At 43.1% G+C, this 14,996-nt stretch overlaps 2 protein-coding genes and 1 non-coding gene across 5 annotated transcripts in view; 2 read left to right on the forward strand and 1 right to left on the reverse strand.

Annotated features, from left to right (window-relative positions):
- The window catches only part of LOC120103627 (uncharacterized), a 25,296-nt gene extending 19,038 nt beyond the window's left edge, over nt 1-6,258 (reverse strand). The window contains exon 1 of the mRNA XM_063262708.1: nt 2,310-6,258. Coding sequence (XP_063118778.1) covers nt 5,587-6,258 — 672 coding nt within the window. The 3' untranslated portion in view covers nt 2,310-5,586. The remainder of the gene's footprint in view (nt 1-2,309) is intronic.
- Eif5 (eukaryotic translation initiation factor 5) lies at nt 5,442-13,936 on the forward strand. Of its 3 annotated transcripts, NM_001329879.2 has the most exons (12): nt 5,442-5,492; nt 5,608-5,801; nt 6,655-6,934; nt 7,068-7,149; nt 7,405-7,577; nt 7,739-7,850; nt 9,116-9,255; nt 9,526-9,684; nt 10,137-10,298; nt 10,546-10,710; nt 10,970-11,104; nt 11,856-13,936. In NM_001329879.2, the coding sequence occupies exons 3-12, from the start codon at nt 6,863-6,865 to the stop codon at nt 11,943-11,945; spliced, it is 1,290 nt and encodes a 429-aa protein (NP_001316808.1). In that variant the 5' UTR covers nt 5,442-5,492; nt 5,608-5,801; nt 6,655-6,862; the 3' UTR covers nt 11,946-13,936. The 3 variants fall into 3 exon arrangements, with proteins under 3 accessions (NP_001316808.1, XP_038967530.1, XP_006240671.1); XM_039111602.2 differs by lacking the exons at nt 5,442-5,492; nt 5,608-5,801 and adding an exon at nt 6,046-6,205; XM_006240609.5 differs by lacking the exons at nt 5,442-5,492; nt 5,608-5,801 and adding an exon at nt 6,059-6,409.
- Snora28 (small nucleolar RNA, H/ACA box 28) lies at nt 8,245-8,370 on the forward strand. The gene has a single exon (XR_005486481.1). It is a non-coding gene; the product is annotated as a small nucleolar RNA SNORA28 (small nucleolar RNA).
- Nucleotides 13,937-14,996: the final 1,060 nt, after the last annotated feature.

Raw genomic sequence — 14,996 nt, forward strand, 5'->3', positions numbered from 1 at the left:
TCTTCTGTTCTTCTCCAGAGCAAGGTCCCTGACTTGAAACTGTGAGGACTGATGAGTGGCAGGGACAAGTGAGCAGAACCCTCAGGGAATCCATGTGCACCCCAGCAGTTGTGGGATGGGGAGGGTGGAGTAGGTGGGTCACAAAGGCAGAAGGCATTCTGCTAGGGCAGCGGTGCTCAACCGGTGAATTGTGGTCCCCTTGGGGTCTCATACTTAAGAAGCAGCAACATGGTTGGGGTCATCACAGTATGAGGAACTGTATTAAATGGTCGCATCATTAGGAAGGTGAGAACCACTGTGCTAGAGTGGACTAGCTTCAGTGGGGTGTTCACCAATCAAGCACACACACACACACACACACACACACACACACCAAATACATAAAATGAAAAGCAAATTTGCATTTTAAGGAAGTGGATATGCTTGTTTACTTTTGCTTAAAGAGCTAAATCTCAGCTAAATATTTGACGTCGTAGGCATAAAGCCTCCGCATTTATTTGGATGACCAATATTTTTTTTTCTTTTTTTCGGAGCTGGGGACCGAACCCAGGGTCTTGCGGTTGCTAGGCAAGCGCTCTAACACTGAGCTAAATCCCCAACCCCTGGATGACCAATATTTTGATAACCATAACTGCTAACAATGTTACTTTACATACATTCGTAGTACAAAATGGCAGAAATACATTTACGGCAATTGCTAAACTTGGAAATTTCGTCCTAATCCCAAGCCAATGGGGGAGGGGGGTTAAGACAAGGTCTCTCTGTGTAGCCCTGGCTGTCCTGGGACCAGATCTGTAGACCAGGCTGACCTCAAACTCAGAGCTGCCTGCCTCTGCCTCCTGAGCACTAGAATTAAAGGTGTGCGCCAGCAGCTCACTGTACAGTGCTTTAGGAAAGACAAACAACTCAATTAGGTTTGGAGTTGTGTAGTTTTGTGTTGTTTTGTCTTGTTTTGTTTTGTTTTGTTTTGTTTTGAGACAAGGTTTCTCTGGGTAGCCCTGGGTGCCCTGCAACTCACTCTATAGACCAGGCTGGGCTTGAACTCACAGAGCTCTGCCTGCCTTCCCCAACCACACACTCCCAGTGGTGACATTACCTCACCCAGCCTCAATCTGTTTAAAGACAGACTCACTCGTAGTCAAACGGCAATTTTCAAGTTTAGTATCACATTTATCTATCTATCTATCTATCTATCTATCTATCTATCTATCTATCTATCTATGTGTGTATGTATTTATGTAGTTTATGGAGGTGACCCTCATGTGCCGCTGTGCAGGAATGAGCTCTTAGGTATCAGTCTTTGCAGGCAGCACCTCCTAAGCCATCTCAGTAGCTCCCAGAGAGCAGTTAGAATAAATGAATGAAGCATTCTAGACAGGTGTGCCTGTCTACGCATTTAATCTCAGCACTCGGAAATCAAAGAGGCAGTCAAATCTCTGTGAGTTCCAGACTAGTCTAGGAGTCAGTTCCAGGCTGAGCGGGACTTTATACAGAGACATTTTCTCAAATAAATATGTAAAAAAAAAACCCATTCTAGCACAATATATACTGATTTGACACATGATGAAGAATGACCTTACTGTGCCAGAAAGAAGCCATTGTTTCTATATAAGAGCAGTAACTTTGTGTTTCTATAAGTAACTGTTTCTATAAGAGCAGTAACTTTGTGTTTCTATAAGTAACTGTTTCTATAAGAGCAGTAACTTTGTGTTTCTATAAGTAACTGTTTCTATAAGAGCAGTAACTTTGTGTTTCTATAAGTAACTGTTTCTATAAGAGCAGTAACTTTGTGTTTCTATAAGTAACTGTTTCTATAAGAGCAGTAACTTTGTGTTTCTATAAGTAACTGTTTCTATAAGAGCAGTAACTTTGTGTTTCTATAAGTAACTGTTTCTATAAGAGCAGTAACTTTGTGTTTCTATAAGTAACTGTTTCTATAAGAGCAGTAACTTTGTGTTTCTATAAGTAACTGTTTCTATAAGAGCAGTAACTTTGTGTTTACAGTGAAAAACGCTGCCCTTCATAACTCACTGTCCTCTCATCTGAGCAGCGGTGACTCGGGCAGCTTTTGTTGACACTGCACGTGTCACGTGCTCAGAGCCTAGGCTGCAGTGAAACTGAGCAATGCTGTACCAACACCTCAGTTACATTTGATTTTGAATTAATTTTGGACCTTTAGGGGTCGGTGCCTTTTACTGTTGCCATATCTCTGTACGGTTACGCAATCCCATATGGCATTGCAACCCTCCGTTTAAGAAGCTGTGATTTAGGGTACCAGCCCTTAAGGCAGCCAAGACTTCTGTACTCACCAGATAATGTTCACTCCCTTCCAGCATCTTTGACACCTTGTCTTCTCGGTGCACACCGAGGTATAGGCTAGTGTGCCAGAGGAAAAAATATGTTCCTGTTCTCTAGCTCCTCCTCCAGCAAGAGTTGGTGACTGAATTAACCATGTGCAGCCTTAAAAACTGAGAGACAGATGTCATAAAGGGGGAAGAGCAGCTGACCAAGTGACTCCTCAAAGTGGCTCTACCTTAGTCCCCTCAATGGCCTACTACTCAGAAACACAGTTCTAGTCCACGAAGAGTTGATTTTAAAACTCAGGGGACTAATTCAAACTGAACAGACTCAGAGACACCAATGTCTAAACAACCAGCCGGCCAATTCACTCGTTTACAGGTATTCATGCCAGCTATCCAGGGTCAAAATGCACAGCCCATGGACAAGGATTTCATAAGCACCAAGTGTCCACTACTTAACAAACTGTAAGTACCTGACTGAAGGAAGTAGCATGCAAATGAGGCGGGGACAGAAATAGCAGGGGGGAATGACGCAATACGCTTGGCGTCAAACAAGCTGGCGTTCAAAAGCTGTCTACCAAATATTAAAGGGTTGTCATCACCTGTAAAGTATAGGTGTGACAACACCCTTACCAGACGATTAGTCGGTTACATGTAAACTGCCTAGTTGTACCTTTTGTATTTACTAGGGAGGGCTATGCCATGGGCTGACCCAGGGAACCTCTGAGAGACAAGAGAACTGAGCACACATGCTAGTTCTGTGAGTTACAGAGAAAGCCACCTTGGAAAAGCAGCTTCATGCCCCCCACTCCTCGGTCTTCAACTTTCTTGTTTGTAAAATGGGGATTAAAAAGTCCTCAGTGGGGGTTGGGGATTTAGCTCAGCGGTAGAGCGCTTGCCTAGTGAGCGCAAGGCCCTGGGTTCGGTCCCCAGCTCCGGGAAAAAAAAAAAAAAAAAAAAAAAGTCCTCAGTGTTCAAAATCTTATCAAAGTTGTAGGATTTAAGAATCTGATACATGATGTGACTGAGTATTTCTTTTCTTTTCTTTCTTTTTTTTCCAGAGCTGGGGAGTGACTGAGTATTTCTTTTTTTTTTTTTTTTTTTTTTTTTTCTTTTTCTTTTTTTCGGACCTGGGGACCGAACCCATGACTGAGTATTTCTTTTTTTTTTTTTTTTTTTTTTTTTCTTTTTTTTCAGAGCTGGGGACCGAACCCAGGGCCTTGCGCTTGCTAGGCAAGCGCTCTACCACTGAGCTAAATCCCCAACCCCTGACTTGAGTATTTCTTAATGTAAATAAATAAAATTAATTTTAAAAAATGTTTAAAGTACTTAGCTAGGTGTAGTAGAGCCTGTCTATAATTTCCCCACTAGGGAAGATGAGTCATGAAGATAGCTATGTGTCTGGGACCAAGTTGGGCTACATAGTGAGAAAGCGTCAGAGTTGTTCTTAGAAATTGTCCATAAAAATATAGCAGTGTAGCATACACTTAAAACTTAAAGTCAAAACTCATACAAGCTTTTATATTTTCGTTTAACTTGTGGCTATCCTGAAACTCATATAAACTAGGCTAGCCTTTAACAGAAATCTGCCTGCCTCTGCCTCCCAAGTGCTAAGATTAAAGGTGTCAGCACATCTGGCTACTACAAGCTTTTACATTGAAATTACACAAGGCCAACGAACATACCGAAAAGACCACTTTGTATAACGTTGCCCAAAATACTTTTCTGAGACAAGACCCTTACCTCAGACTAGTTTCACATCCTTATTTTCTGAGAGTTTCTAAAACATTGCCATTTGAGTTCAACCAAGCAAAAATTCAATCTGTTCCAATACTGCTAAGTCATGATCATGGTTCACGGAAGTACGCCTGAGATCTATCTTTCCACTTTGAGGGGGAACCAGGATAAGCACAGAGCAGTATGCATTTAGCTTAAAAGCTGTACAACCATGTCCTGTGAAATTAAACTACAGAAGTGACACAAATCTTTCAATTCTGCATCGGGTCTTTTTTCTGCCCCACGGACACAGTCAATTAGCTTTATTGGGCTTATAAGTCATGGGGAAATAACCTTGGATTTGGGCAAAACAAAAATTGATCTTTCCATTTTAACCTTCTTAGGAATTCGACTGGCTCAGAACAAAGGGCAGTCAGTCCCTCTTCCATAACACTGCTTTCTCCCCATCCAGAAAACCACGCAGCTGCTGACTACACCAGGCTGCTGCTCTCAGAAGCCTTAGGAAGGTGGAACAGGTATTTCTATATTATTTTAGTTGGACTCTGGTATGATTTCAAGTCTCAGTTGAAACTTGTACAAAAAAAAAAAAAAAAAACCAACCTAAGTATTTTTTTTAAAACAATGGGAGAGTGTCTACAGACCAAAAAGTCGGGGCTCTTCTTCAGAACATAATTGTTGGTAAATACAACATTGTTTCCTCATCGGGTACACCTGCCAGGAGCCACAGTCACTAGCCTGGACTTTACAGATTGGGCTGTGCTGGACAGAGTGGCCCTACGTGGCGGCTGAACACCGAGCCAAACTCCGAGGCACAGCCGGACTTTACTGGGGTCGAGACCACACCACGATGCACGAGGGCCCAAGTTACACACAAAAAGTGGCGCTTCCATCGTGGGAAACCTCAAACACTGAGTCTCGGCTAGTCGGTGGCCTTGCTTCCCGAGCTCAGGAAGAGAGGCACCATATGGAATGACAGACACCGGACAGAGAGTGGAAAGGGTGGAAGGGAAGAGGCAGGGGGAGCGGCACTTTCGGGAGCTCCTGGCGAGGTCTGGAAGCGCAGTTAGGTCCAGCGTGGTCGACAGGAACACACTGTGGATATGATCGGCTCCGCCCCGCCGGGGGAATGAGCAAGCGCCATATTGCCTGAATACCTAAACTTACAGCGAGCCGGGCTATCGCGAGACCGCAAAGACCTCTGGGAGGGACAGAGGGGGAAGGGAAAGGAAGGAAGCTAGGACAGGCGGGAGGCGGGCCGAGACCAGGAGTGGAGCCCCAGGAAGTGGAGGGCGGGGAACTGTGAGATTGACGTGCCTCCAATCCAATAACAAGACAAGTAGGGAGGGTCTGTGGCCAATAACCAGTTGCGGCCCGCTGCAGGGGGCGGGACCCGGGGCCGAGGGTAGCTTGAGCGCGGCGGCGGCGTTGTTCAGTCAGAGCGAGAACATTCCAGAGGTGAGTCCGCGGGGGGCGGTGGCCCGTGCCCCTGCCCAGCGCTCCCGCCCCTCCACCCCGCGGGCCGCCGGCGGGGGCAGGCGCCGCCCGCGGCTCACAGCTGTGTCCCCGCCAGGTCGCCAGGTTCGGCGCTGCTGGTGTGGACGCGGACGTCGCTGGGACAGTCCCTCCCGCTGCTAGGCGGCGGCACCTGCCCAGCCGCCCCTCCGCTCGCCGCCGGCCCCGTCGCTCCGGACCCGGTTTCCAGCGCCTCTTCCTCCCAGTCCCGGGCGAGCCGCGTTGGGTTTATGTCTTTATTTGACGAAAACGGTGAGTCGCGGGCGGCGGGCCATGGCGGCGGCAAGATGGCGGCGCGGCCGCGTGACCTGCCGCGCGTGTGGCGCAGTTTGGGGGGGCCGGTCTCTGCGGGGACGCGCGCGCGCGCGCGCTGTGGCCGGGCTGAGTCAGGCCCGGGGCGCGTTTGTGACTCAGGGAGGCCGCACCTCTGCCCCGCCGGCCGCCGGAAGAGGGAGGCCAGGCGATAGGCTCTTGACTGTCGCGTAGCCATGGGGACGAGGGCGAAGGTCGGCCGTGCGCTGAGGGAGCGAGCGAAGGGAGCCCGGGCGCGGCTTCGGCCGCGTTCCTCGTGCTCCGACGGAGCCAATGGCTCCTGGCCTGGACGTGCCGCCCTGAAGCCACTGGAGTCGCCGAAGCCGCAACTTCGCGGTTGGCAGGTCCGGCTCGACGTTTCCCGTTTTCCAACGATGGCAGCCAGGGAAGGCGCCATTGGAGAAGTTGGTGACCCACAGGCTTGAACTGAGGGAGAGAAGGGTCCGGATCCTCTTTTCGGCAGTTACAACGTGGTCGCTCGGCAGGGGCAGCCCATGACTCGCCGGTGGTCTTTGAGCTGACAAACTCACAGCCGCTGAGGGAGCAGGGTTTGTGTTTCGTGTTGTTCTCAGTTCCCTGCCACAGTCACAACTCTTGTCAAAATGGTGGCCTCCTGGGTTCCCGGAGTTGTGCTTCTTTACATGGGAATGTCAGCTTTTTTTCTCACAGGAACTCGGACTTTTAGAGCTAGGGGTGTTAATCTGTGAGCTACTCGGGGGGTAGGAAGTTATTCCAGGTAGGAATGATACTAAACCCGTAGGGTTGTTGTGTGTTCTCTGCTTTTCTCTTTCAGAGCTGTTGCGCAGCCATTGGTACCTGTATTGGGGAAACATAGCATACAAGCAAGAAGCTTACAGCCTCAGTGGCGAAAAATTTTTCATGTCAGAGACCGAGAACTCTTGCAGTCGTTTATGTCATCCCTTCTTCTCCAGACAGAAGATACCAAAAAGTTGCAATCAAAGATCTGTTCATCTTATTGATAAAGTCACTAATAAGCCAAAATGTCTGTCAACGTCAACCGCAGCGTGTCAGACCAGTTCTATCGCTACAAGATGCCCCGTTTGATTGCTAAGGTAATGCTGGTTTTTTTTTTTTTTTTTTTTTTCAATTTTAGTAGTCTGTTGGTCCCACACACTCTTCATAGGTTTTGAAAGAATGCATTTTACAGGGAAGACAGTGCAAAATTGAAATTCTTATTTCCTTTAGGTTGAGGGCAAAGGAAATGGAATCAAGACAGTTATAGTCAACATGGTTGACGTTGCAAAGGCGCTTAATCGGCCTCCAACGTGTAAGTAAAGCTTGGAGAAGCCTGAAAAGGTATCTTATGGATATAGTTTTCACAGTCTTTAAGCTATACATCTTTCTTCAGTCATGTTAATTAGCAAGTGTGGAACACTGCGTGGACCTATTGATTGGGTGTCATTAAACCGCCGTGGCTGTGTTTCAGTTGCCCTGTAATTTTAACACACGGTGAGTTTGTATAAATGTTCGTGTGCAGCCAGTGCTTTAGTTAACTATAATGAAATTTCTCATCTTTATATAGATCCCACCAAATATTTTGGTTGTGAGCTGGGAGCACAGACCCAGTTTGATGTTAAGAATGACCGTTACATTGTCAATGGATCTCATGAGGCGAATAAGCTGCAAGACATGTTGGATGGATTCATTAAAAAATTTGTTCTCTGTCCTGAGTGTGAGAATCCTGAAACAGATCTGGTGAGTTCCTTCAAGGTTTTTTTCAAGACTACCATGAAGAAAATTTATGTTAAAACTAGTTAGTGTTAGATGCCGTCTGGCACTTTTATAATGTAACCAAAACTTAGGTACAATTTCCATCTTTAACTAGAGATGACTCTTGTTTTTACTTTTCTTGACAGCATGTCAATCCAAAGAAGCAAACAATAGGTAATTCTTGTAAAGCCTGTGGGTACCGAGGCATGCTTGACACACATCATAAACTCTGTACATTCATTCTCAAAAACCCACCTGGTAAGTCTTTTTAATAAATTGACTAGTAGAATTTTAAAAAATTAAGATTTTGGTTACTGTACAGTACACAGTATGAGCTCTTAGTCCTAAGTGAGTTTTATTGTGTGTGTGTGTGCGCACACGTGTATGTTCTTCAAAACAAGGTTTTTCTATATAGCTCTGGCTCTCCTGGAACTCTGTAGATTAGGCTGTCTACATATTTTGTCTCTGCATATTTTACATCTTGGGATTAAAAACATTCACCACCATCCCTTGTTCTATTGACTTTTAACTGACTATAAGACATTAAAAAATGTCTGTCCTCTTATAAAAGTGAAAGGGGGGTGCTAAACTAGAGGTCTGTTATTGAGAGTCAAGGCTTGTATATTACACTACAGTGACCTTAAAGCATTGCAAGCAACACTCTGTGGCAGATGAACAAAACTGTCTGACACAATTTGAGCTTGCTATAGCAAATAAGTCTAACCTATTCCGGTGTTCTCTTCTCTGTGAGACAAGCCGTTATATAGGCTCAAACAAACTCTTAATTGCTGATTTGGTTTTAGATGTGGTTTTGTTTAAATTCATGGGGAAAACTACAGAATATAAACCTCCTAATCTTTAATAGCTCCAATACTGTATCAGTACTGCTTCACCTTATTTTATAGCCTGCACAATGTAGTTAGTGAATTTATTTGATGTCTGAATACCTTCAGAATTCTTTTTTGTTTTTTTCAAGCAAGACAGGGTTTTTCTGTAATATCTCTGGGTGTCCTGAACCTTACTCTGTAGACCAGGTTGGCCTCTAACTCAGAGATAACCTGCTTGCTGCCGCCTCCCAAGTGCTGGGATGAAAGGCATGCAGGGTTGTTTTATTGAAGTGTATTTTTTTGTGTGGGTGTTCTGTGTGTGGGTATGTCTGTACCACATGCATGAATCCCCTGGAACTGACTGGAGTTATGGATGGTTGTGAGCTACCATATGAGTGCTGAGAATCTGAACTTCCTTTTTTTTTTTTTTTTTGGAACTGGGGACCGAACCCAGGGCCTTGTGCTTCCTAGGCAAGCGCTCTACCACTGAGCGAAATCCCCAACCCCTGAACTTCCTTCTTATGCAGGAACAAGTCCTCTTTATTGTTTACCAGCCACTCCCTCCAGAATTCGAAGTTGTGTTTTATCATGTTGGCTTTTTCTGCAGAGAACTACGATGGTGAGAGGGTGGAATTTAAGTCTGATAGTAATACATAAACCATGAGACTAAGTAAGCTAACTCTTACTTCCTTGTAGAGAATAGTGACATTGGTACAGGAAAGAAAGAGAAAGAAAAGAAAAATAGAAAGGGCAAGGACAAGGAAAATGGCTCTGTATCCACCAGTGAGACACCACCACCTCCACCACCAAATGAAATTAGTCCTCCACATGCTGTGGTGAGTTTAGTGTTCTTCAAATAGTGTTGAAAACCCTGATATTTGGTTAAATTTTTAAATGTATTAATATAGTTGTAGCATTGTGCTATTGGCTGGTGGATAAACTGAATTAAACTAAACTATTTTTAGGATCCTTTTTCCCTGTTTGCCATTTTGTTTTGTTTTTGTTTGCTCTGATGTGAAAGATAAATATTTTCTGGTTTGTGGGCAAAGGTGCTTGCTTGATCTTGTCAAGATGACTAATTCCTTTGTGATCTTTTGTGTGAATAGGAAGAAGAGGAAGATGATGATTGGGGGGAGGATACAACTGAGGAAGCTCAAAGGCGCAGAATGGATGAAATCAGTGACCATGCAAAAGGTCTGACACTTAGCGATGATTTGGAAAGAACTGTAGAAGAGCGTGTTAACATCCTGTTTGATTTTGTTAAGGTAACTTTTTTTTTTTTTTTTTTTTTTTTTGTTCTTTTTTTCGGAGCTGGGGACCGAACCCAGGGCCTTGCGCTTCCTAGGCAAGCGCTCTACCACTATGCTAAATCCCCAACCCCCCAAGGTAACTTTTTATAGTTAACATTTTCTCTGGTATCTTTGAATTCATTTTTTCAGGGTCTCTAGCCCTGACTTTCATGGACTTGATAGACCAGGCTAGCCTCAAGCTCTCAGAGACCTGAGCCTGCTGAGATTAAAGGCATGTCCCACCACACCATTCTTTGAATATTAATGGAATGCTTGTATTTACTTCCTTGATTATGCAAGAAATGTACTAGAAGTAGTACAATGGGTGTTGAACTGTGATAAATTGGGTATAAATTCTGGAGAAGGACTGTTCTCACACATAGCAAAATATGCCTGTATTTTATATTGAAATAATCCTTTATTTCCAGAAAAAGAAAGAAGAGGGCATTATTGATTCATCTGATAAAGACATTGTGGCTGAGGCAGAAAGACTGGATGTAAAAGCCATGGGCCCTCTCGTTTTGACAGAAGTTCTCTTTGATGAGAAGATAAGAGAGCAAATCAAGAAATACAGGCGCCATTTTTTAAGAGTAAGAGATTTTGGTTTATTATTCTTGATTGTCACCTTAGGACTGTGGCTTTAAATTGCTTCAGACAACTATTGTTATCCTGAAAATAGATAATCCCCACTTTACCAAGTCTGGGAGCACCTGCAAAGGGTAAGGGTACATTGACTTTTTTGGGCTACTCTTTCATACTCTATGCTTTAAGAAAATGAATGTACATAGGTAAGAATTATAGAACAGGCAGATAATTGCTGATGTTGTCTACCTGCAGTTTTGTCATAACAACAAAAAGGCCCAGCGGTACCTTCTTCATGGTTTGGAATGTGTGGTAGCAATGCATCAAGCTCAGTTGATCTCCAAGATTCCACATATCTTGAAGGAGATGTATGATGCAGACCTTTTAGAGGAAGAGGTCATTATCAGCTGGTCAGAAAAGGTAAGGAACCACATAAGTTATGTTAAAATGCTTCAGAAGCATCAGAATGGCTATTGGGGCATATGTTATGAGGAAGTTGTGTCTAATAGACGCAGTTTTCTCTATGATGTTGAATTCTATACTTGGGTAATGTGTATGTGTGTTCTGTCTACTGAAGGTTAGGGTGTGAACCAAGCCCTTTAAATAGCTAATTCATTGTACATGTGACTTAAATTACATTTTTCAAATCTTCACCAAGAAAATTCTGGGCTTTTTTTAGGCCTCTAAGAAATATGTCTCAAAAGAACTTGCCAAAGAGATTCGTGTCAAAGCAGAGCCATTTATTAAATGGTTGAAGGAAGCGGAGGAGGAATCTTCTGGTGGTGAGGAAGAAGACGAAGATGAAAATATTGAGGTAAATGCTAAAAAATGTTATTGAGTACTTGGTTGTCAATGGGTATTGCAGGTCTGCCACACATGAATAGGGTTTTGTGTGTGTGTCCCTGGCTGGTCTGGAACTCAGCTGCCTGCTGCTCTTAGTGCTAGCTAAAGGTGTGCGCTGCTCTGGGGAGAGGGAGTAGAGATTGAAGGGTAGTTATGACTAGACAATTGGGATGGTTCCAAATTTCAGTTTAAGGATACAACAAAATGCAATCTTTCTGTGAGTGGGGGAGACAGTTTTTGCATGTAGTTCTGGAAAGTGAGCATACTAGGTAAACAAGCATTATCTGACCTTGAGCCCTTTTGAGCCCTGGAAATACTAATTCAATTTCAATGATGACATTTTCTCCCTACACATAATCAAAGTAAATAAAGCCGGATATGATGGCATATACCTTTATCCTGGCACTCGGGCAGAGGATCTCCTGATTTTCAGGATAATCAAGGTGTTATGCAAAGAAACACTGTCTTAAAAAATCAAAAAAAATTTTTTTTCTTTAAATAATGAATCTGGGGGTTGGGGATTTAGCTCAGTGGTAGAGCCCTTTGCCTAGCAAGCGCAAGGCCCTGGGTTTGGTCCCCAGCTCCGAAAAAAAAGAAAAAAAAATGAATCTGAAGGTCATCAAAAGGCTTGGAAAGGGAATAAAGGGAAATGAAAATACTGTAATTGTCTCAGGTGAAAAAATTGTAATGGAAATAATATAATCCTGTATTTGTATTGCCAGGTGGTATATTCGAAGACTGCCAGTGTACCAAAAGTTGAAACTGTGAAGTCTGACAACAAGGATGACGACATTGATATTGATGCCATTTAAAAGGATGGATGCAACTTAGCTTAACAGTGTAATGCTGCAAATTTTTCTCCATTATCAGCCAGAAGTGCAACATGTATGTGCAAGAGCTAAAGTGGTTTAACATCATGCTACACTTGATACTAAAAAGCTATTACTGTGAGTGGTCTATAATTAAGCCCAATGAGACATCTAGGGAGTCCATACATATCAGTGAGCAGTTGTAGTTTGCTTATTTATAGCATGTTTCTTTCGGAAAAACTAGTGGTGGACACATTTGGATCACATTTATACAGTTATAAAAAATAAAGATTTGATTTTGGTCATTCTTCAGACTTTGGGCTATGAATGGCTTATGCTGAAGTAATTGGCTACTTTTAGGATGTTACACCATTTAATAACTTAGACTTCTTAAGTTTGGTAGATTGTTAGGTACTGAAGACTTGAAGAATGCAAACAATTATAATGACCTTACTCAGCCATTAAGAAATGAAGTATTTTGAAAGTTGTGTCTCCAGTCCATTGAGATTGGCAACTGACAATTCTTGTCATTCTAAGGAAATTTGATGATTTAATGACAGTGTGACATCCTCATGAGAAGTAAAAATGACCTGTGTGTCCTATGGTTTAAGAGCAAATTTTGAAACTTGGAGTTGTGGTTTTTCAGTTTGTGTACACTCACCCCAAATTGTAGTCTATTGAGTCATGTGCATTGCACGTTGGATAAGCCAGGGAAATGACAAATAAGTATTTTGTGTGTATTTAGTGGTTGCTTTGTACTGAGAGAAAAGCTTTGAGGTGTGATTAAATCGTAAACTCTGATTCTATTTGGGAGAAACAGGAAAAAGGTGCACTTAATCTAAAACAGCATAAGTTTTCAACTTTTACCCTTAAATTATAATTTCAAGATGTTTAGACATACTGTATCTTGTGTTTGATGTGTTCCCCCTCCCTAATATTATGGTTTATTCTTTAATGCCTTTTAATTTGGATATAATAGCTTGTACTTTAGATTTTGGTTGCTATCTTGCCAAAATAAGTGTTACTGTTTTTCAAGCTTGATCCCCTTCCCTGATTGTCTTATTTAAAGAGAAAGTTAAACTCATACTTCTGAGTCAGAGCCTGTATTTTGGTTAAGACTTGGGATATTTTTTACTTCACATTGAATATAGCTGGATACCTGAGAAGTCTGGTGATGGCCACTGGGTGGGTGCAGCTAGCTAAGGCCTGACCAGCCCATTCAGAGCCTTGGACTTCAGACACAAAAGTGAGTTTCTTACCCACTTGCTGGTGTAAACTCTATCTGGGGTCCTGACTATATTTGAATACTTGTCTTCAATATTAAAAAACATAGCACATTTTTCTTTCTACAAAAGTACATTCTGGAGTTAAGAACCCATGTGGTTGATTTGTGTGTGGCGTGCTAGCTCATACATTATTTGGATCTTATTCTTTGTGTCATCCATCTCACAGATTATAAGACTTTGATTAATGTAAAAAGTATGCGTTAAAATCATACCAAACATTTGGTAAAATTAAAACCTTGATAGGAGGCTGGGCGTGGAACAGGAGCCATATACCTGGAATGGTAACAGGGGAATGTGCTGTGTCACACCAAAGAAGTGGGACTTGGAAAGTCACTTGTCTCCTGGGTTTCAGACTCTTTGTTGCATGGGCAGCCCATCCATATGTCATTACTTTTTGAGATTCTCAAGTAGATCAGCACATTTCGGCCTCAGGTTGGCAAGATTTTGTCTTAGAGCTGTTGCTTTAAAGGGAAATGGTCAGGTCTTAGACACTTAGGAAGGTCTTGGGCTTCTGTTCATTCTGGTGCCAAACCAGTGGGATTCAAATTTCACACAATCTGGGTTTTTATTCATGGAGGTTAACCTGGTAAGAGTAATCCTTCATGGCTCTATTGAGGTGTCTTAAAAAGTTTCCTGTTTCAAACAGCTACATTACTTGATTAAAACAATGTTATAAAATTAAATTTCTGTCTGCTTTAATATTAAAAAGGTATGTTTTGATTTTATTGTAAGTAAAAAGTGCTGAATGTTCAAGATTATAGCCCTGGGATTAAAGGTGCAGTGGTAGTTCTTGTAATAACCAGCAAGGAGCTGGCTGGGCCTGAACAATAATTGAACCTAAAACCTAACCTGGAATGTGACCTCCATGTACCTTATGGGGGTAGTAACCCATGTGCAACCTTTTGAAGCTCAGCTGGAATGCCATAAGACCAAGTACTGGAGCAGACAACCATGGAAGAGCTCCCACTATAGTCCCCTGCTTCACTTTCACTGATCAGAAAAGGTGCTATGTGCCTTATGTCAGGAGTGGTGGGGAGGGGAATGTTTTTCCTAGAAATCATTGATAGCGTTGACTGTACAAACCTTATAAGGGGCCAGGAGCATGCCCAGTAATAATGCCACTACAAACCCGCTAAAAAGTTAACAACCGTTAAATACAGTGAAGATGTGAGGGTTTACTATGTGTGAGTTCTGTGTAGAAGTGTTCACCTGGTGAACCAAAACTGAAACAAGCACCCAGTACCTGTGATAGTGCACAAGCGTCCATAACTTCAGGGGGTTTCAACCACCTCTGTCCTCATGCATTTTATGTACACACGTAAATGCAGCAAAACACCCCTAAATAAATCTTGGCCAGGATGGAGGCAGGAGGTCTTTGTGGATTTGAGAGCAGCCAGGTCTGCATAGGTGTAACATAGGATGACATAAGTCAACCACATAGAAGGACCCCTGTCTTCAAAAATCAAGAGCAGACTGTAGCAGGCCAGAGTTCAGTTCCCAGCACCCATATCATATGGCTCAGAGCCACCTGTAACTCTAGTTCCAAGGGATTTGCTGGCCACTGGCCTCTGACCTCCATAGGTACCATACTCATGTGCAGAAAGACACAAATACAAAATTTTTTTAAATTTAATTTCAGCTAACCATGGTGACATACTTTAAATCCCAGCACTCAGGAGGCTGATAGGCCTCTGAGTTCAAGACCAGCCTAGGCTACAGAATGAGTTCGGGGACATCAAGACTACATACATAGATCCTGTCTTTAAAA

This window comes from Rattus norvegicus, chromosome 6 (assembly GCF_036323735.1).
Source record: "Rattus norvegicus strain BN/NHsdMcwi chromosome 6, GRCr8, whole genome shotgun sequence".
Taxonomy (NCBI): Eukaryota; Metazoa; Chordata; class Mammalia; order Rodentia; family Muridae; genus Rattus; species Rattus norvegicus.